The 23,616-nt window shown below is 38.8% G+C and overlaps 2 protein-coding genes across 2 annotated transcripts in view; one reads left to right on the top strand and one right to left on the bottom strand.

Moving 5' to 3' along the window:
- The window catches only part of Cstf2 (cleavage stimulation factor subunit 2), a 25,135-nt gene extending 14,860 nt beyond the window's left edge, over positions 1–10,275 (top strand). The window contains 4 exon segments of the mRNA XM_032889658.1: positions 4,342–4,452; positions 5,179–5,199; positions 5,202–5,306; positions 7,700–10,275. Coding sequence (XP_032745549.1) covers positions 4,342–4,452; positions 5,179–5,199; positions 5,202–5,303 — 234 coding nt within the window. The 3' untranslated portion in view covers positions 5,304–5,306; positions 7,700–10,275.
- The window catches only part of Nox1 (NADPH oxidase 1), a 26,252-nt gene continuing 12,495 nt past the window's right edge, over positions 9,860–23,616 (bottom strand). Inside the window, 12 exon segments of the mRNA XM_032889657.1 lie at positions 9,860–10,735; positions 16,042–16,166; positions 16,355–16,504; positions 18,021–18,075; positions 18,077–18,172; positions 18,341–18,576; positions 19,590–19,682; positions 21,663–21,795; positions 21,885–22,066; positions 22,181–22,329; positions 22,649–22,733; positions 22,948–23,058. Of these exon segments, the coding sequence (XP_032745548.1) occupies positions 10,609–10,735; positions 16,042–16,166; positions 16,355–16,504; positions 18,021–18,075; positions 18,077–18,172; positions 18,341–18,576; positions 19,590–19,682; positions 21,663–21,795; positions 21,885–22,066; positions 22,181–22,329; positions 22,649–22,733; positions 22,948–23,058 (1,542 nt within the window). The 3' untranslated portion in view covers positions 9,860–10,608.

Raw genomic sequence — 23,616 nt, forward strand, 5'->3', positions numbered from 1 at the left:
ACAGAAACCTATGTGGATTTATTGTCATTATAGCATAGACATAGAAAAGGCAGGCTGCATATGATTCTGGAGCTGCAGTCTGTCTCTTCTCTGTCATTGTGGCTTGCTTTGCTCCAGCTGTGCCTACGGGCTGCTTTGCAGTAGTCACTTCCTCATTCGTCCAGTTGATTGCGGGGACGTGGAATATATGTATCTTCGCAAGTTTCTATACGTTGATGCCTTCATCTTTTCATTTCTTTATTCCCATTTTCATGTGTTTCTGTTTCTTCTGTTGTATTCGTGGGGAGAATAAAAGGAGAGAGAAAGATATATCAAAGCTAGAATGCAACATTCCCAGCATCTAGTTCTCTTCATTTTATAGGTTTGGAAGCTGAAGGGCAGAAAGTCAGGTGACTTGGCCAAATTCACTTAGCTAAAACAATGAATGGCAGTGCAAGAAATACAGCTTACTTTTCTATTATGCAACTCTTATTTGCATGTTATATATGTGTATAGATGTTTGTCTTATTCTTTTTAATTTGAGATAAAAATGTGACTCTTGGTATATATAGAATAAAATGTATTTTCTGTTGTACTTCAAGTTTTGCTTTTTAAAAAAATGTTTGTGGGCTTTGATTTTTTTCGTTGCATCCTCTATGGTCAATAGACTCAAAATACAAATTTTTTATACATCCTTTCTGTACATATTTCTTGAGCATCTACTGAATACCAAGCAGAATACTAGGGATATATAACTGTGAATAGCAAGGTCTCAACATACTGGCTGAGGAGATAAGCACCAAGTAACCATACACTCTGCTTATGTGATTCTGCACACCATTCTGTGGGAAAAGACATTGAAAATGATGGCTGCTATCTTGCTCCTTTTTCTCTGCTGGTCCTTGAATTTATTACTTTTTAATGCTAAGGTTTTGGGTTGATTTTATGATGCTAAGACTCAAACCTAGAGCCTCACAGGTGCTAAATAATCTACCACTGAGCTGTAACCCCAGCCCAATATAGTTTGTATTAAAAGACTATAAAACCAATTAAATCCAAGGGAGAGAAAATAAGAACTTAATAGTGATAGTTTTTACATTTTTAAAAATTAATATATTCACTTACAAATAAATATATAAATAAATACATATAGATGAACTGACATAAATTTCTGGACTAACTATTAATATAAAGGGAATAGTGGTGATATTTTAGTGCTCTCTATAATGATGTACCACTGCTCATGTACCCAGTGTCTTGGAAAGACCTGATGTATATGAGTATTTCAGGTGTCTTAGTTACTGTTCTGTTGCTGTGAAGAGACACCATGACAATGACAACTCTTATAAAATATTTAATTGAAGGCTTGCTTACAGTTTCAGAAATTAGTCCATTGTCTTCATGGCAGCAGACATAGCAGGAAGAAGAGGATGCTAGAGAAGTAGTTGAGAGCTACATCTTGATCCATAGGCAAAGGAGATACTGGGCTTGACATGGGCTTTTGAAACCTCAGAGCTCACCCCCCATTAACAAACTTTCTTCTACAAGCCCAGACTTCCTAATCTAAAATAGTACCACTCCCTCGTGATTTAGCACTCAAATATATGAGTCCATAGGGACCATTCTTATTCGAACCGTCACATCCCACCTCCTGACCCCAACAGGTTTGTAGCTCTATGAAATTCAAAAATGCATTCAGTCCAACTTCAAAGTCCTTAGAGCCAATAGTAGTCTCAACACCGTTCAAAAGTTCAAAGCCTCTCCTGAGACTCATGGCATTCTCTTAACTCCCTGTAAAATAAAAAAGCTGATCATACACTTCCAACATAAAATGACATAGAATAAACATTAGCGTTCCAAGAAGGAGGAAAGGGAACATAGTGAGGAAATGCTAGACTAAACCAAAAACCGAAAACCTGCATTTCCGTGTCCGATGTCAAAGTGCTCCAGATCTCCAGCTTCTTTCTGCTTTGTTGACTAAAACACACTTCTTTTCTTTGGGCTGGATCCACTCCCTGTTAGCACTTCTTGGCAGATATCCTACGACTCTGGCATCTCCATCATCTTGGGGTCTCCAGTGAAATCCAGTCTTCAGCTTCACATTTTCAACCCTTTTTTTGTAACTGTAAGCCAGAGCCACTTGTGGCAGAAGCCACCAAGTTCAGCTGCCTATTGAGGCTGGAATTAGGCCCCTTTATTCGCTTACATCAGCTTTCTTTTTGATGGGTTCCTTCACTGCTTTTAAGCTTTTTTACTTCCTTTTCACAAGTTGAAGCCGGGCTGGGCAGGATGTTATCCTGAACTCACCAATCCATTTATTCCATTTAGCATCAGACTTTTCTTTATAAACTTTTTATCTCCTTGAGCACTGGACTTAGCTCCATTATACTTCCTGATGGTATTTTTGCCCTTTAACTGTATATTTTTCCTTGCTCGGCTTGCTCCATTTCATCATACATCTGCATAAGAGTGGCCACTAATAACTACATGACACAGTCAGTATTTGGTAGTCTCAAAATCTCTGCCAAGGCCATTCATCCAAAACTTCAATTTATCCTGAGACAGATTTTTAAGACTTCAAAACCAGCTATAGTGGCCCAAAATCTGGGCCACTTACTAATATTCTTCCCCTCTGAAACTTCTTATGCTGACCCCTACAGTTCAGATCACCCTCAGCACCACTGTCTTCCATGTTCCTATGTGCCGTTTCCCCATTAAGCCCCTGCTTAAGGGATCCAGCCACTTTTTCTAATCCAGAGTCTTCCATATTCCTGTAACAAAGAGTATGGTCAGGCCTGTCACAGCAATGTCCCATTCTCTGGTACCAACTTCTGTCTTAGTCACTATTCTGCTGCTGTGAAGAGACACCGTGACCACAGCAACTTTTAGAAAACATTTAATAGAGGCCTTCAGTTTTAGGGGCTTTGTCAGTTGTCATGGCAGCAGGCATGGTACTATAGAAATAGATGAGAGCTACATCCTGATCCACAGGCAGAGAGGAAGATGCTGGGCTTGGCGAAGGCTTTCGAAACCTCATAGATCACCCTCAGTAACAAACATCTTCCAACATGCCACATTTAATCCTTTCACATAGCGTCACTCCCTGGTGACCAAGTATTCAAATATCTAAACCTATGCGAGCCATTCTTATTCAAACTACAACATCAGGTTGAAGAACTATTCTACCTAGTTGCTTAAACTATTTTAGGGAAAAAAGGATATACCATTCTTAAAATAAAATTTTAAAACATCTTTGAACGTAGATTTCTTGCTATTTATTATACTCTCCTAAGAGGTATCTGTTGTAATCTGTCATGAAGTGGGTAACAACTAAGTTTTTAAATTTTTGTTTTTGAAGTGGGTAACAAGCAAAAAAAAAGTGTGAGCATCATGTTAAGTGTTAGATAGTAGAAGGCATTTTCTTTGGGTTCTGAGATTTTTTCTTCCAAAGGTGGGACTCACTACCTATCTTAAATACCAATAAATATGCTATAGTTGGATTGTGTTCTTTTACTCAAGTGATATTTCTTCTTCATTAAGCATGAAGCAATTGTTACATGCTCTCTATAGAAGTGCTAAAAAGAAAGAAAACCAAGGGCTGGAGATGGCTCGGTGCTTAAGAGCACTTACTGTTGTAAAAAGCCTGGGTTTGCTTCTCAGTATCCACATGGTGGATCACAGCCATCTATAACTCCAGTTCCAGAAGATGCAACACCCTTGTCTGGCCTGCATGGATACTAGACATGCATGTGGTACACAAACATACATGCTGGCAAAAAATAATCTCATAAAAATGAATTTAAAAAAAATTACACACTGTTTTGGGTTCTGAGCACTTAAAATAATATTCACGGATTTGTGTTTTTTAAGGAATCTCTAAAAAGCAAATGTTGAGCTAATAACATCTTTTCCCCAGAGACCTTTCTATCTCCTTTCTGCCTAACAGTTTTATGGGATAGAATTCTTTGAGAATAGCTGTCATTGTATGATTGAACTAGAGGTAGGCCATGGTCTTGTGAATGTAGCTTCGCTAACCGAGCAGTAGGCAGTTGTTTAAAATCTGTTAGCTTTACATGTGTTTTCTCTGAGCATTAATTTCTCCAGTATTCATAGTTTTCCCTGTGCTTATTGGGCTAAGTTTTGTTAATTTGATGCCCCTTTCCTGTACTGTGTATTATTTGTTAATGATGTTAGGCCTGTTAATAAGCAAGTATGTGTATGCTAGTGGATCTGTGGCTAAACACCACCTTCTGCTGTTCTTTAAATCATTCTCTTTTTCCTCTTATTTGTGTTAAGATTGTTAATTGTATTGACATTCCATGGATATCAGGATTATGTGTACTTTTCCTTTCTTTTACATGGGTCCCAGTCATGCAGGGAGCAGGCATGCAAGGAGCAAGCATGCAAGGTGGAAGCCAGCCTGGTGGCTTTAGTCCTGGACAGAGCCAAGTCACACCCCAGGATCATGAGAAGGTAAGCAACACTATCTGACTGCCTCCCTGCGCACAAATCTAGTCTTTTTGATCTTTTCACAGTTACCATGAAGATCCTGGATCTTCAAAATCCCTTGGAGGTGATGTTTATAACTTGGAACTCTTTAATGAATTTGGCTGAACATTTGGGGGACCTGCTCCTAATGTTTTTAAGTGAATATAACTGGCAACTTATTTTACATTTCAGACTCATCTAAAAATTGCAGTTTTTTTTCTGTGTAAGCCAAACTGACCTGAAAATCCAAGCTCCTTTCTGCCCCTCCCCTGCCATTTGTACCCAGTCCCTACAGAAACAGTAGCGGATTGACCACAAGTATATCTTTCTGTTGCTATACTTGCTGTTGTTGTGAGCTTGTGTCTGGTGGAAAAGCTTAAAGTTGTGAAATAGGGAAACTCAAATCAGGACTCAGAACATCCCAAGGCTCGCAGTACCATCTTAATGTGCAGGAACCTTGAGTTCCTCAGGTGTCTGTTTGCATCATCTAATCTTAGATGTTTTCATTTATTCCTGTGCTTTTCACTGTGCTTACCAGATTTTCTTTCTTTTGGCCTGTAGTTTGTTTTGTGTGTGAAAGTGTGAAATATCCTCCTTTTTTTTTTCATCTTCCTTCATATCCTGACAATGCCTTTTTCTTACAAGCTTCAGTGATGTTTCTGTTTTTTCTGCTTGTCCTTGAGAATTCCAGCTTTCCTTTTCTCTGCACAGGCTGCTTTGATTTATGCAGTCCCCTTCCAACTCCTGCAGACCAGATTGCCATGCCTCCTGAGCAAAAGACAAACACATCCCTAATCTTAAAGGAACAGATACAGAAATCCACCGGGGCACCTTGAAAGGTGAGCTGACTGAGTGGCACCTGGGCAGGACTAAGTCCTTCTGTGTGTGAAGTGCATTAACTTCAACCTTTAGCAACAGAATGTTCTCTGAGACCCTCAGTCTTCGTTAGGTTCTCTTTACCATTCAGTAATCAGTACCTCTGAGGATATGTTAAGGCTGTAAACATTTGTTGAGTTGTTGAATGCCTTTAATCTTTTCAGCCTTTTCTAATAAGTAGAAATTAATATGTCAGTTTTTCTAAAATTAATAAAGACACAGGAATGTAGAAAATTAAAAAGTAGGGCCAACAAGATGAGCTTAGAAGGTGAAAATGCAAATCTTTTTGCCCAAGTTTGATTAACAAGTTTGATCCACAAGAATTTTATGCTATGAAAAAAGCAACTCTTCTCAATCATCCTCTGACCTTACACACACACACACACACACACACACACACACGGTAGCTTATGTGCACCCAAATATAGTAAATAAATGTAAGTAAAGAAAGAAAGAAGAAAGAGAGGTTAGTAAATGTGAAAAGCCTTGCTTCCTAGAGATCAAACAGGGATCCATGCACTCGAAGCATAGAATATACCAGCTGAGCTATAACTCAGCCCTCGTAATGAGCATTTTGGTGGTTCATTATTATAAGCCATTTAAAGTAGTAGATGTCCCTGTCACCATCACTTTCTTTACATCATAAAGATGACTGTACACAACTTTTCTCCTTTATCAATCAGGTAAGAAGGATCCAGGTGCACTTGCCTCATAAATAATCATATGACCAAACTAGCTGTATAATATTGTTTTGTTTTTTAAAATATTTCCCAACATCTTTATATTTCATAAACAATCCTGTTCTCTGAAAGCAATTTAAAATGTATATTGTCCAGTACCTGTTGTAATGTCTTTTTTGGAACCTTTATCTTTTATCCATATGCCTTATAAATCCCATACACATGTTACCATGTAACAATGAACTCATTGTCTTACTAACTATACTGTATGTAGTTCATATTTGTAGTACCTTTAAAGCTTTCAAACTACAAATATGCATTGTATTTTATGGAGACTTTAAATGCCTGAACTATAATTGGATCATTGATGGTTAGCTAACTAGACATTTAGTATATCCTATTTTACCTTTTCCCCCTTATATCATACACATTCTATTTCTTCATTAGAAACATGGATTATAATAGTGATAGGGATTTACGTTTTAAAAGGTACGTCAAAGAAGGCATTCTCTGCAGTATGAGCAAATGACTGGTTTTAGAAAGTTGTATACTCTCAGTTATCTCTCATTTGCCTTGCATCCTGACCTCAGTGCAGGATTTTACTTTCTTTATTTTTTTTAATTTTAACCTTTTCAAATGATCATTATTTTACAGGGATTTGGAAAACTAATACAAAGGGCCTGTGTGGCTTCTCACAGTGATAACATCTTACACTTTTCTTTTGAAGTACAGGCCCAGGCACTTGTCGTTGGTGTATTACTGTGAGCGAGACTGTAGACTATTCAGTGTTTATAACTGTGGCGGTGCTAATTTATACCAGGAGATGTGAAAACACACCTGTGATTTTTATGTGATCAAACTCTACTGGCATTTATGAACGCTGTGGCTGAAGTAGTGGCTTTTCCTCCTAAACTTAAGATTTGATTTCTTTCTATCATCCCAGAGAGACGTATTCATCACTACTAGACATAAGTAGTACTTAGACTAGAGATCGCTCAGTTCTAAAGTGCACACACCTTGAGAAGTACCTGGCGTCAATCAAAAACTAGTACCAACATTGAAAAGTTGGGTGTGGTATACACCCTGGTAATCTTTAGGGGTAGAGACAGGAAGATTTTGGGGTTTGCTGACCAGCCCCCCTAACCTAATCAGTAATCCCTAGACCCCAATGATACAGCCAATCTCAAACCAGGTGGATAGTCTTCTAAGGCTTGGTATCACTTGAAGTTCACTTCACCCTATGGCTTCTGCCCTCATAGACACATATACATATATGAGAAAGGTAGTTTTGAAGTAGGGGAAGTTTACGTATCTATGGTATATTTGTCAATTTATGTTGTCAAAACTTTAGAAAGTTACAGTATACCACTGTCCTTCCATGGGTACAGATCAGAGATGCTTCTGAACATCCCATAATGATGCACAGGATATCTCCCTCACTCCTTCTTCTAAGAGCGCACATTTGGTTAAATATGTCCATATAATGCTAAGGTTGAGAAACCCTGCTACAAAGGACGATGGGGAGACACAATAAGAATCAGACAATGGCTATTTGATGGTCAGCACATCCTCCCTTCTCTCAGTCCACTTTTGTTCTGTGACAGTGGTGGTTTTTTCCTGATGTTTAGGAAAGAAAAGTCCACTTAAAATACCTTTCTCCCAAATTTGTCTTACAGGTTCTCAAAAATACCTGGCAGCAAATCTGGAAATGTAATTCCATAACATTGTTGAAATGTTGAAAACATAGTGACTTCTGCATCTAACCCCCCTGGATGACGCAGATTGGTACCAGGTGGAGGACCTGCATCACCATTTCTCCAAAGGAAAACAGTTCATTCTGATGTCGTAGTTTGTATATTTTCTGTGATGTTAAATAGACATTGAACATAAGTTTAACATATTACAAATTGAAATACATAAACCTTTTGCTGTTAAGAAGCTAACACCAAGGATAAAAGCTTAGCTGTGATTTCTGACCTTACTGCAGTGTCATTCTTTAATCTTACATTGCCGTAGCTCTATTCTTACTTTAGCATAAACATTTATTCTTCTTAATGATACTTGAGAATGTCTCAGAAACAATGTTTTTAGGAACTTTGTTTTTTGTTGAATTTGCTTTCAGCAAAGTAATAAGACTTTGGCCCTTGAAAACTTTCCAGTCTTAGAGTTTTCTGGCAGAAAAAAAGCATGTGGTTAGAACTACAAACAATTAGAAGACCAACAAGCGAAGAGCATACCACAGGGGTGTGTTTGGTTTAAGGAATGCCAATTCTCAAACTGTGGTTTTAGTCAGTTGCAGGTCTGGACATACATAAGACAAAGATTGTTTTGGCACTGGTTTGAATGTTAATCAACAACCTAAGACTGTTGTAAAGCTCTTCTGTCTATGTACCAACTTTACAAGGTTTTCATGTTCCAAATTTAATAAAAGAAAACCAAGTGAACAAACTATATTTCAATCTTTCAGAAATTGCACCAAGCTTTCAGCCCCCTCATCTTCTCTAAATCCATTCCAAAACTCCCAACAGAAAATCCTAAAACTTTTACATTTTCAAGTCTTTTAAGAGGACCAAGTACAGGATGGCAAATTGCCCATTATGGTTGCCTGCTACTTTCAAAGTACTACCTACTTGAAAGGTAATTAGTGCCATTAGCCTTGCTAACCTGCAGGTTGTCTTGCCTTTTGTTCTCCCGTAGTGGCATTAAGGAGGAACATGGTTTCTCTCTACCAGGTCCACCTCAAGACATTTGAAGAGTTGCCGTAATAATTAGTGAAGCTCACTAGCACTAATTGTGAGCTCGTTTGTATTTCCAGAACCCTACTCTGCATTAGGATTATGGGCACGTGAACTAAAATCACTACTTACGGCATAAAAAGCATAATCATGCCAAGGAAAAGAAAGCAAAGCTATTAAAATAGAGGGATTCTTCTCCAGACATTGATAATGAAAATTTGCTGGATATGTCATACTATAAGCTATGAAGAAAAGTGCAGAACAACAAGCACTCCTACCTGTTCCACTCATCCCCAGTTCAATCGGGTGTTAATTATGCATGCAGTTCATTGTTTTCATTACCTTCTGTGCCTCCTGCATAAGCAGTCCTTGATGTGTTGGTTTTGACAGCTGTTAGACTTAAAAGCACCAACGTATTTAGATGCAGAGACAAAGAGGAAAATATTTCTAGTTGGGAGCTTGGGTTTTACACAACCAATTCCAAATCAAGATAAGTAATGCTGAAGTTATTTGGAAAACAGTTGTCTAACAGAAACCATATCCTGAGAATCCAGCAGTTTCCCAAAGCCTTCTTAAACTTAATTTGGTTAGTAGACCTCAGGTGAATAAGTTGACAAGAGCGGTGGCATCCCAGTTCATCATTATGGAAACACTCATCAGTGCTTTGTTTGTTTATTTGTTTGCTGTTATTTTTACTGTTGTAATAATTCAATTACCTACTCCACATTTATGATCTGCCTTTATATGTTCAGACTAATGACTGACAAATGATCCCACTGCTCCTTCAAGCTATAGGTTCTTAGATAAATTACGAAAACAGAAAGTTGTTCACTCTTGATCTATGGTACAAATTAGATGGTCCAGTGCTATCTATAGATTCATTCTGTTAAATGTATGAGGTCCATTGCCTGAGTACAATGAAGTGTGGGGGTTTTTTTTTCTTCCTCAAGGAGCCTGCACCTTTTCTTGAAATCCATCATAACTAACATCCCAGAGCCAGTGTGGTTATTGTCCTGGTGGATAGGAAAAATGAACATTTTTGTAGGAAAAAGAATGACATCTTAGTGGATGATTCCTCATTGAGTAAGACCTGGAAAACAGTCAAAATTATAACTTTATTTTCTTTTTATAACACATTCATAAACAAACCTCTTTAACAATAACAACAAAAAATGAAAAGAGCTTCTGTTAAATTACCCCACGATGTAGGTCAGGCCTTTCCAGTTATTTCAAACAATACAAACTGGCAAGATAGTTGGCTTCTAACTATAATACAAATTTGATTCCAGTTAATATACTTAAGATATTACTAGGGAAAGTCAGAAAAATTGTTCAATAAGCAAAAATGAAGATTATTTTGGCACAGTAAAGTATAAATTGTTGGTCACACTGGATGATAAGCTCATGTGTAACGATGTACTTAGTGGGTATGATATGGGAGTGGGAATCTTGGTAATTTTATGTTTATTATTTATGATTATTGTTTTGTCGTGGATTCAATAAATATTTAAAAATCACCCTACTTAGAAATCTTCTGTGAGGGACAGGTGGGAGGGAAGATTATCAGGTATCAACCAAGACACCTGAGGTTAAATTGTGCAAGTGTCAACCAGCAAAATTCAGCTAAAGGCAGGTTTCCCAGAAGGATTTACAATCCCCCCAATAATAATTCATGTGTTTTGCAATTGTGAGTTATGCAGCTCTCATGTTGCCAAAGCCCAAGAATGATGGAGTTGAGTCAACTTTAAGATGGGAGTGAAGTCCTTGTGCGGCAACGGACTATCTAGTAGCTGACCCACACGTTAGTGAAAAGGAAGATGGAGAAGTACTACTGTGCTGCTTCCTCCAATTCAGAACGTTTCTTTGTTGAAGTAGAATTGAACCTTCCTAGGATCCAGACTTGAGTACCGCCGACAGCATTTGCGCAGGCTTTTTGCCAAAGTCGGAGGGCCGCATAAGAAAACCCCCACCACAGACCTGTAAGAGCAGAGCAATAGTAATTACTTCAGTGCAGTTGCGAGCTGACGACACAGGAGATGTAGAACAGTCTCTGCTACTCCCAACAGTGTCGAACAAAAACTCAGTTGGTGTTTGGGTCTACCCTGATTCTGTCCTGAAACAGGGCACACTGGGTTCCCAAGGAGCCAGCATGCTGAGGAGCTATTGGTAGTAATGGTTGCTGGGGAGAGGAGAGCCATTTGATCATTTTCTCCACTGTAGCCACAGGTACCTTGCCAATGCTCCTGAAAGCAGCCCTAATTAAACCCACAAAGTTACCAAAAGGGAGCGAAAAATCATGAAAGTAGAAGAGGGATGAGTTAAAGAAATCAGGAGTGGAAAGGGGCACAAGAAAAAAGGGGCCGTAGGAAATGAACATGATAAAAATCCAAGTGGTCAGCCCTGAAATCATACGCATACAAATAACATTAATTGGACTAAGCAAGTTATGTTTCTATAGTTAGAGGAAAAGGATATATGTTTTTTCATAAATATATATTTTGGATATGTGATATATAATATATAAAAATACATTATATATGACATATGTATATATACACATGTATATGTATATATGCATATATTTGTCCATATATATCTATATGTAGATGTTCCATATATATATATGTGTGTATATGTGTATATATATGTGTATATATATATATATATATATGAAAAAGAGGCAATGAATTTGAAAGAGTAAGGGATAGAGGAGTTGGGGGAATGATACAATTTCCATTTCAAAGAAATAAAAATACATTATAGACATATATGAAAATATAAAAAACACAATATGCACTGGTAAAAACTTAAATTCGGTCATTAAAATTCTACTTTCTCCTAAGTAAACTTTTTTCCCCCAAGTCTTACATAGGCTCTCAGCCTTTCAGCCTTCCTCCATTTTATTGAGAACAGAGACACAAGAGATGTGGTACAATAAATACCATTATTAAATGGTAGGTGCCATAGTAGAGGCAGGCTAGAAAGACGGGAAAGTAAAGGGGCATAACTTGAGATCTAGTTTGCCTTTCACACTAAGTGAAGAAGCCTCAGCCCAAATGATGAAGCCAAAATGACCTACAGAGATACTGCAAGTTTGGGGGGTTTTTTGTTTTTGTTTTAAAGACATGTCAAGCAGGAATAGTAAAACAGTGATTGGACTATGCTTACTTAAGACTAGAGTGTTTGTCACCTTGAGTTTAGCTGTATCTGTGTCTCATACCACATAAAGGTACCTGATATCACCATTTACAAAAGAGAAACACTTAGGAAAAATAAGTAAAGAAACTTATGTGGTGGTTTTTATTCAATTTTTAAACTACTCCTAAATTTTAATCTTTCCTTAATCGTTAAACCATGCAGATTACACCCTTTCAGGGGTGTAAGCCAAGAACAGGAGTATGTGTATAGTCAGTATAAAGAAACCTAGGTACAACTCTCTTGAGAAGCCTGCATCCATGTCATGGGATTGGATACTGTTCTTGTTCTATATGCTTCTCTGTTTAAATACTTACACTCACTCTGTTTCATTTCGGCTGGTCTTCAAATTCTTTTCTGCCAAATAATCAAGGAATTGACTTCCTGAATAGAGGTCTCTAAGGGAAACGGGTTGATCCCTGTCAGCTACTGCAAGCAGGGTCTGCCTGGCCCATTCTGACAACCTAACAGGAGCTTTCCCTTTTCAAAATGAGAATAAAAATAACACCTACCTTGCAGGGGTTGTTCTAAGAATTAAAAACATAAAATAAATGGGTGAGTACCAGGCACCAGTGCACCTGAGCCAACTGCTGTATAAACTATCTTTTTTTGTGGACCTAGCCCCACCCCATACTTTGATGTGCCTGTGAAGATGATTTTCTCCCAAAGCCAAGCTTTCTAATTACACCATGGATCTCGACTTCTCCGACTTCTTCTCTTTTTTACAGAAGTATGGTGTAATCCATGTACCATAAAGTGCACTCTTTGAACTGTATAATGGGTCACTCCTCCAGGAAAAGAGCCAAGACCTGCTGAGGTTGCTTGCAGAGGGTGGAGGGAATACAGAATGGGCAGTAGAGGAAGGGAGTTATGAATACCAGCTAAGGCCATGTGACCAGTTCCAGAAACGAGGATTATAAAGTAATATGAATGCTGCTTCTGTTTTATTTTTTGTTAGAACATTTATATTTAACATAAATTAATTATTTAAGTTTTGATACTAAAAGAATGTTCCCAAGTAACATTGCCCCTTTGTAAATTTCCAAATGCATTTGCAATTGTCTGAGGAATAGTTATATCATCTTAGGCATATTCATGACCTTGTTATGTTTCATGTGGACATGGACTATTATTTGTGTCAACTTGACAAGGGGTGGATTGTAGTGGCTTTCCTGGTTGTCAACTCGACTGTATCTGGAATGAACTACAATCCAGAATTGGAAGGCTCACTTTTGATCCTGCTCTTGAGGCTGGGAGATACAAGTTTCTGACCTGGATCTTGGTATGGAGATCTTGAGGCAAAGTGGCTATGAATCCCAGGAGCTTAAGGCAAGGAAATCTCTGAGTTCAATGTCATCTGGGACAAAGCAAGTCCCAGATTCTGGTGTGGTGTTACACACCTTTAATCTGGGACACACCTATTGCTGGAGACTTACATAAGGACATCGGAAGAAGGAAGATTCTCTTCTTCACCTGCCTGCCTTGTGGGACTGAGCCACTGCTAGATCCTTGGATTTCACAGCTGCTGCTGACCATGGCTGGGGAGTTGGACTACAGACTGTAAGTCATCAACAAATTCCCGTACTATACAGAGACTACCCATAAGTTCTGTGACTCTAGAGAACCCTGACTAATACAACCATGGATCTTAACTTCTCCGACTTCTCCCCTTTTTAAACCGAATTATGGTGTAATCCATGTACCATAAAGTGCACCCTTTGAACTGTACAATGAGTGATTTTTTGCTATAAGCACAAAGTTATGAAATCATCATCACTAATTCCATCCCCCTTAATGGAAACTGTAGATTAGAATCCACTGATTTCATCCCAACCATCCCACCCTACCCACATAATCACTGATCTACTTTCTCTACATATATTACCATACCATAAATGCCCTTCTCTTTTGAGTAAGTTTCAATGTTTAAAAATTATTTGCACATGTAGGGGCAGGGGCATGTTCTTATGTGCCTGCAGAGTCCCAAAGAGGTATCAGGTTCTCTGAAGTTGAAGTTACAGGAAGTGTTATGTTGTCATTTCTCTTGGGTATATATCAAGGAGCCAGATTTCTGGACCATGTGGGCCTATGTCTAACACTTTGAAGAACTGTTGAAAGTTTTCTCTGGGAGTTGCAGTCTCACATCCCTATATAATTAATATAGTAAGAGTCCAGATTCTCCAATTCCTTGCCAACATTTGTCATTGTTCATTTTTTGCTATGTCTATTTTATTCCTCTCCCTTACATACTGGATATTGTCCTGTCTATAAAATACACTCAGCCACCCTTATACTAAATAGTGAGCACTTCTTGAGCATGCCATTCCAACACCCCTGCCCATGTTGCTGAAATATATTTTTCTCTTGGCTTCTAGGACTGCACTTCTCTTGATCCTTAGCCATTATCCCGGCTTATCATTCTTCCTCCCCACGTTCTGTAGGCAGTCCTTTAAAGTGTTCCTTCTCAGAGAGCAATGCGATGAGAAAGCAGAATGGGGAAATAGCCCCAGAAAGAAAGAGATTTGGTTTGGGGTTGGGGGTAGTTGAAGGGGACACATGAAAACACAATAGAGTGACACATATGTGTGAAGTTATGATGGCGCCCATGAATAAGCAAATAAATGAAATGCTCTTCCCATTCTCCCTTCCTCCCTATTGTCTGCACCTTCTCCCCCATCCTTCTCACGCCCTCTCAACAGCTTCAGTAGATTAACACGGACAACATAAAAATTGCATAAGGCCTTTTGCTACATTCTGCTTTAGAATTTAGGAAGCGTTTGTATATTGACCCAATCTTCCCAACAATACAAATGAATTAGGCATGCATCTACTAATGTCCCCATTTGTGGACAAGAACTCCAAAGATCAGAGGGACTTTTAGCTCCACTTACCATAACTGGAAAGTGTCAAAACAAGAGTTGAGACCTAGGATAGCCCAAATTTATGTCGCCACACATTCTCACCACGGCCTTCATGAAGCCTTTACTGTTCACTTCCTGTGTCCCTCCTGCCCTTTGACCTTTGGCACATTTTCCCTGAGGTGTCCACAGACCTGCTTCCTGGAGTGCATTATTCTACCTTGAATTAATTCTCTGCATTTCTTCTTTGAATCTCTACCGTTAAAAAAAACTGTATTCCCATTTTTTTTCAAGCTGTTCTGGAATAATAATAACCATTTACACAAACTAGTGAATGACGTCTTGTGGTTGCTCTTCCCTCTGCTAGCTTGTTCAGGGGTTACCAAAATCCTCCTCTTTTTTTTTTTTCCCCATTGAACAGCCGTTTTAGAGCATCTGCTTTTTCTGTATGCTCTAACATGTCTCAAAATTCGCCAGAAAAGTGGGCGTAGTGGCACGCATCTGTAATCCCAGTACTCTGAACATGGAGGAAAGAGGATCCAGAATCCAAGATCATCATCTGGCCGTATATTGAGATCATGTATAGTTGTAGAGGCCAGTCTGGATATGTAAAATGCTCTCTCAAAACATTGAGCTCTACTGGACAATTAACTAGATAAGACACCCCAAATCATACTTTATGTAGAGATCTCAACTTTCTGTAGACATCATGGAGCACTCCACCCCAAAAAATTATGCAAATCTCTCCAGTTTTCTGGGTTTTTTTCCAGTTTTCTGTTTTGTTCAGCACTATCTTTAGGAGCAAGTCTTTTCACCTTGTTCATTCAATAGGGACTTATGGGGACAATAAACAGCTTTTTAATCAATGACAATATCATGACCCTTATTTTACTAAAAACCTGGATGAAATTTCCTCATTCTTAAAGTTTTCTAATAAATTTATTTATTTATTTATTTATTTATTTATTTATTTATTTATTATGTGTGTGCAAGGGTTTGTGTGTGGGTGTGTGTAGAGCTGTCAGAGCTCAACAAGTGGGCAGAGTGTCATTTCATACGTGGAGGTCAGGACAATTTAAGGGAGTCTGTTCTCTCTTGCCATGTAGGTCTTAGTGGCAAGCACCCTCCCTTCCCTGATAATCCTTCTCAATGGGCCACTCTGTCCCAGGTGTGCTCAATATACTTAAACCCAAACTTTGCACTCAGTTAACTAGAGGACAAGGTACTTACTTGGGGTGGGCAGTAGCTATTCTAGAAAACTCATTGTCCCACATTGGTCTCCCAAAGGAGGTTTTCTGTTTCAGACCTGTCAGGACGTCAGTGGCTCTGTCAAAGTTTAATGCTGCATGACCAGCCTGGAATGAAAGAAATATAAAATTAGAAAACCCAAGTTTGACAGCTGCCTCTTCTGTAAGCTACTTTTAACTTTCAGTGGGAGGATGAGGTCAGGTAAGAAATGTTAATACTTATTTTCGTGTACATGCACGATAACATACTCTGTCTTTTCATTTGCTCCTGGAATCAGTGTTTCATATGAACTCACAATGTTGCTATCCCAGCCAGTGAGGAAGAGTCGGTAGTTTAGGAAATCCGGTTTGCCTAATTCGTCCGTCTCTTGTTCCAGGGAATTCAATAAGTTGTTGAACCAGGCAAAGGCACCCGTCTCTCTACAAATCCAGTAGAAATAGATCTGAAATGAGCAAAATAATCCACACCCTTATTAAGAATCCTTCACAATGTACATTGTGATGACAGGGGTGTGTGTGTATAACATAAATGCATATATAACATGTATATACATACACATAGCTATAGACAAATGTTTGTATAGACAAATGTTGACCAAGTCTAAGGGTAATGAATCACACAGAGTGGAAGACTTTTAGTTTGAATTCTGACAAATTTCCATTACAGAAGGAACCTTCCAAGGTCATCTTTGTTACTGGGAGATCATCATGATGAGCAAAATAAGGGAGACTCAGAAAGCCAAATATTGTTAAGTTTTGTCTCATATGGGAAATGTGGAAATAGAATGAGGAGTATTTAGGGAACAGGAAGAAGGCTACTGGGACAGAGGCTGGAGATAGTGAAGGGGATGGATGAATATGGTCATAGTAGTTGACTTTAATAGAAATGTCATTATGAAATAATATTATGTATAATGAATATAAACTAAAAAGTTTAAATAAATAAAAATAAAACTGCAGTTGCAAGGACAAAGGTCACTCACCATTTTTTGCAGGAGGGGAGGGGGTTTTGTTTTGATTTGTTGTTGTTTTCTCTTTTTATAGCTTGAGATGTGAGTTCTTTTTACTTTTTATCATGGGCCTTAAAAGGTATTCTGTGCAGATTATAAAAGGCTACTTTAAAAATGATTTAAAAGGAACAACCTTAAACTAAATAGCCTTAGTTTGAAGAATTGGTGTAGTGAGAGTTTTGGTTTCTTTAAAGCCCAGTTATTTTATGTGAATAGGTTTTTGTTTGAATCCCAGGTGTGGGGATAAGAGGCTGCTTCACAGCAGGTGATTATGATTTGCCTCCTGCACGAGCAGGGGCGTGATCTTTGCCAGCTGCAGATAGTTTGATTTTGGGGACTCTGGGGAGGGTATAAATGAGAGAGCCCTGAGAGGGCCTGAGACAGTGGCTGCTCCTTCTGCTGCTGACCCAACTGCTTCTGGTTCCTGCTGTTGCAGTTTGTCCATGAGCAAAGAGACTAGAAGAAGAAGTTATCCTGAAGACAAAGGTTGGACTTGCCCCAAGGAAGCAAATGCCCCTAATCAGCAGGAAGTATTTTAAAGAGGTCTCCACTTCCTTTCTCCTCTAACTTTGTTTCTCTCCTACTTAGTGTTGTGGGATTGGAAGGGATTAGGGTGGAATAATGGTTGGAAGGGTGGGGGACACAAGAACTCAATAAAATAGCTAAAATAAAATACACCAACAGGTTACAGCCCCACAGAGCTGATCCCACCAGACAGGGCGTTTCTTTATGGCTTCTTTGTCTGAATTGACGAGTGCAGACTGGACTTAAAGCAGTTCGGACCATGTGCAACAAGCTGGACGTAAATGCCCAGTGCATCCTGTCTTGTGCCCCTTGAAGCCACCCCACCTATTCCTCACCCTATCTCCAGAGGTTAGGTTCTTCTGGGCCCCACTTGTTGGAAGGGCAAGACCAGGCAAGGCTTGTGTGAATAGTGAATGTGGGAATGCAATTTCGTTTTCAGCTTGGTTGTCTGCACGCTGAATTTGTACCATAGACTTAAGATGGAAGGGAGGACGCCCAATCCCTGCCCCAACTAGTACAGCCACTTCATACTGGAAAACATCCTCACTGACTGTGCCAAAGGGACCATCCACCTCAATCCTAGCAAATGAGAAAAGACAATGGATGCTTAAAGTCTCATCTCCACCCTTGAGCTCAAACATTGTCTCAGAAATGTTCTTAACAGACTTGCATTTCAGAAAGGAGCTGTTTTCTCTTTTTGGTTACTCTACATCCTGATTTGAGTCTCTGAAGGTCTCAAGGACCTACCTGGGCATTGGTGAGTGCTGTTTTTCAAATGTCCTTATGAGCTTTTCTGTCCAGTCCCCTGCTGCTCGAATATGAATGGAGAAAAATTCTTCCTCTGGAGCAGAGGTCAGAGTAAAGGGATGCCATTCCAGGAAGGAAATCGAGGGGCAATTTACGAATATATACTGTCCTACTTCCATGCTAAAGCCCCGCTTCCTCATCTGCAATTCCAAAACTTTAGATGGGTGCATGACAACCTGTGAAAGAAACACATAATTCATTAGAGGCAAACACCAAACATGACACCGACAGACATTTAAATAGAAGGGTAAAGCTTGAGTGTTTCTGACTTCTAGGAAGAGGTCAAGTCCTCTCTAGAAGTCTAACCTACGACTTAGCTGCAGACAATGTTTGCAGTGTGGAAATGAGATTCTGTGTTGTCAGGGCTCCTGATACTTCAAGAGAAACAAAAGAGAGCTTTAATATTTTTATATTTTAGTTATCATACAAAATGATTAATTTCACTGTGATATATATAAATACATATATATTATATATTATATATTATATATATATACTTGCTTTCATACTCTATATATACATTTATATTTTATTCATATATTAATAAAAACAGGAAAATGCTTATTTTCATTTAACAAAGCTCAGGTTCCCTATCTACATTTCACAATGACTTATTTCACACTTTATAATTGAATAAAAATCCTATTGTGTTCTTTTTTACAATTACTTCTTTTCTGTAAAAAAGCTTGTTTGTCGTGTATGTACCATGTGCATAATAGTGCCACAGATGCCAGAGGCGGTGTCAGAGCCTGAGCTGGACTCATACAATGGTGTGCTCCATATGGGTACTCTTAACCCACTGCCATCTCCCCAGTCCCCTGAAAACTGCCATCTGGATTGTTTAAACATTGGTAACTAGTTCTTTAGTTTAGCTCACAAGAACAGTTCCAGAGCCTTGACCATAGAAGAAAAGCACTCATCGCTGAGTGGTATCCTCAATCTCAGTTCACCCTTTAAATAATCACCATGTACACAAAACAAAATACATTTGTGGACGATCTCTGGCTCCAGTCCCCTGTTGTTCCAGCCAAAGCCCTATTTTCTCCAATGTTGTCCAGCACTGGAGACACTAAGTATGTTTCCTCCTCCAAAATCCTTTTATGCCTTTGGGGTGAACATGACGATTTAGTTCTGCACTCAAGTAGAACACAACTTTTATCACTGCAATGGAAACTGTACATTCTGTTACCTTGGTAATCACGACCTTCTGCTGGGAGCGATAAAAGCGAAGGATCCTTTCAAAGATATAAAAAGCAATCGGCGCGAGGATCCACTTCCAAGACTACACAAAGACATGGTAAAGAATGTAATTAACCTTCCATCTCTCAGGACTTATCTAAGTAGCACCTCATTTCTTCAGTTAGGGTGTATGTATCAAATTCTCTACTGTGTATCACTATCAAGTCACTAATTTCAGCAAAGTTTAGAATGGAAACATACAAAACAGTACTTTTGTTAATCTCATTAATGAAAGATATCATTCTCTGCAATTCACAGGTCATATCAGGAAGCCCATGGCAAAGACAATGCATAAGGGTATATGTGTATATTTTAAATTATATTCTAATTTAAAATTTTGAAAAATCTAAGAAAACTAGTCCATTATTTAAAATGAAAAAAGAAAAATTCAAAATAGGCTAAAATGATTAAATATTAACTAAGTAATATATATATATATATATATATATATATATATAGTGTAATGACTGATGCTACTGGTAGGTAGAAATACACAAAACTTGACTTCCATCTCAGCACCACAAAACACCAAAAGTAAACAGATTACAAAACACAATAACACTGTAGTCCATCAGGTTGGATGCTAAGGTTTATAGCGAGATTCCGAGCAGTCCACATGTTCACATATGTAGCTGAAGGGTGTTGACAGCACTTCCCTAGATGGCAGTGTGCCATCACGTCGCAACAAAATCAAAAGCTTTCCCTCTCTTTTTAACCATGGAATTTCACTTCTAGAAAATACAGATTAAAAAAATAACGAGGGTGTGCATACAACTCATGACAACTGTATGTCAAAATATTGACTAAGAAAAAATGACTAAAATGCCACATTACAGATGCTTTTAAAACAAGTGTTTAAAAAGGAATATTTGACAACTCGGGACAGACACTATGACATAGAGGGATCACCTCAGGTTGTAGAACTATATAAATTCACTTCCAATGATTTTTTTTAACTATCTTGGATTAAAATGTATTATTTATCTTAATGTTTAAATGGTAGATGTGTTAAGAGTATCTTTTTGTAAATGTTTGTGGAAAGAACAAAGAAGTACATTTGAGTGACAAAACTGGTATCCTCAGCTTTAGGATATTACATGGCCAATCAAAGTGACTTCTGAACTTAAGTGTATCTCAAAACAGGCCAATTTAATGTGTCTCCAGCATTATATGAAGAAAATACACTGATAAGCAATAATCCTCACCTGGGATCCATAAAGACTATGACATCGAACAGTGTGACTTCAACTCAGTTATGTCCCCACTGTTGATAGATTCCACTCTAATCCCAGCAATCTGTCCATCTGGCCATTTATCTATCTAGGTCTGACACTGCACTTGACCTCCACTTGGCTTCCATGGCCCTGTGCCTAGCAATTGCAGGTAGACTCAACACCAAAGCTCTGCTCAGTTATGGCTCTGTGGCTTTGCCCTCTTTTTACATGAGTGCTGAGACTCTGATCTCGTGTTCTTATGCCTGTGTAACAAGCACTTTACATGCCCTCATAAAAACTGAAACAGCAATTATCAAGCACGCTATAACATTAAAGACAGCCTACTTCAGGGATGCTTTGATTTTTCTCCATGGACATTTGACTGGGATTTCAAAGCTGAGCTTTGGAACAATACAGAGATCAAGGGTTTCATCACTGGTTTCATTAAAAAAATAAACCTAGACCTGAATACAAATGCCATTAATTGCTGACTGTGACTTTACTTCATCTTACAAAATTCTAGTCTTTTTGTCCCAAAATGGATATGAAAGAATTACTTCAGAAATCACCTATCTCAGGCAGAAACACTGAGGTTTAGCAAATATTATTTCACTTCTATAAGAAGGTCCCACAACACGTAGCAGCCATTAATCCTATTTCTTTCAAGCATCCCTGTAATTGCCTGTTGCAAATGATTTTGGAAGACTGTAAATATCTTTCATAGGAAGGAACCAATGAGGAACTAATAATGACAACACTTAACAGGTAACATTAATTAGGTGTTAGTCCTTCTCCCATAGCATTCTTACCTCAGGGGGTTGCCCCACAAAATGAGGACGCCTGCAACTCCTTTCATACTTATCCCACTCACGGAAAGAGTATGAACAGTTTCGGGGATGACTTTCACTCATGCTCTCTTCTGTTTGACCCCGGACAATCCCCCTGAAACGTAGAAAGTAGGACAGTTTATGATAATGAATTACTGCAATATCAGGGGCTGGGATACAAGAAAGGGGATCAGGAGACCTTACCCCAGGCCATGGATCCCTAAGCAGATGATATAGATGATGAAAAGGTGATGTGTATACCAGAAGAGCTCAAAATAATTCCTGCGGATAAACTCCATAGCTGAAGTTACCATGAGAACCAAAGCCACAGTGGCGACCACTCCAGTAAGGCCAGCAATACTGGTAAATGCTGCATACATCACTGTCTGTGAAAGGAGAAAATGTCAGCCTGGCACACACACAAAAAAAAATCCACCAAGAATACTATGATCTTCCTAATGGTGACCAGATGCCCATTCTTTGTCATCAAATCGCCTCACCATGTTTGGAGACTGGATAGGATTTAGCCAAGAATCTTCTTTCTCAGGATGGAATAGGCTGGAGAGAACAGAGGCAAGAGATCCATCCATGGCCTGTTGGCTTCTACTGTAGCGTTCAAAGTTAAATAGATGTGCAATGATATGAATAGCTAAGAGGAAAGATGGGAGGTGTCAGGAACATTCCAGAAACCATACCTCACTGAAATAAAAGATTCAACCTATAGTGCCTAGCAGAATGCTGACTCCGCAGTGTGCCCAACTACACAGAAAGACACGAGACCTTTTTATCTTCCACCCATTCAGTTCCCCAAGGAACAGAATATATACTCCATGATATGGATCTAAAAAAGTGTCTCTTAAGTAGTTCCAGGTGATCATTAAATATTTTTCAATGTTTGCATGCACAATCCAATAACACTAGACCCTGAATCACGTACTGTCCCTGGCTCCGTGCGTTGCCGAGCTTACCTGTGAATATGCAGATCATATATGCCACCAGCTTATGGAAGGTGAGGTTGTGATCCAATGGCTTTCTCAGCGTGTGGTTGCAAAACTACAAATGCAAAGTCATCCTGGTCAGGTATCCCCAGCTGGCCTTAGGAAATTCACTCATTCACACCAACATGCCTTAGCCACATCACACCAACACCCCCACCATCATCATCCGCCAGAGGAGACCCCTGGCTTCCATTCCTAAGGATTTGGTGTTGAACTTCAGGTACTCTTTCTTTAACGTGAAAGTTGAACATAAAACAGCTAGAACTCACTGAGCAGGTGCCCCTTAGGAAGGAGAGCAGATTTCGACACACAGGAATCAGGATCACCATGCTGTTAAAATTCAGGCACAAAGCAGATGCTCTGGCCAAGGCCAAGGCAGTCTGGAACAGAGGAGAAAAGAGAGACTGCTACTTTATCTCAGTATCGAGCGGGTGAGGACTGCTCCAGTCTACTCTTCTAAGACAATGGATCCTAGGAGAGCTTCCTGCACCCCTCTGTCTCCTCTCTGGTATATCTGGCATACCAGGCCAATCTCTCTGTTTCCAAACAGAGAAAAATGTGCTGAACTTACTTAAATGAATTGAGAAATCCCCATAAGAGTGGTTTGCAATTGTTGAGTGATATATTTACTAATGTGAACAAGAACAAGATCCAGTAATTCCACATTAACAAAGACAGTCTATGGATGCAACATTTTGCAGAACATTTTTTTTATATTTACAGGAAATATTTAATTTTCCAATCTCCACTTTCCATCTTTATAAACTGAAAGAAAAAATTTAATATATTACAAAATATCTGTACATAGACAAGGTACACCCAATGGGGGTCAAAAACAGGAGAGAGAAAGGAATACAGTGTCAGAAACCTATAAATCAGGAAGAATGAGGTGGCAACTGACACTTTCCCAATGCACCATTCTCTCTCAAAACCTGCTG

The sequence above is a fragment of the Rattus rattus genome, chromosome X, assembly GCF_011064425.1.
Source record: "Rattus rattus isolate New Zealand chromosome X, Rrattus_CSIRO_v1, whole genome shotgun sequence".
NCBI lineage: Eukaryota > Metazoa > Chordata > Mammalia > Rodentia > Muridae > Rattus > Rattus rattus.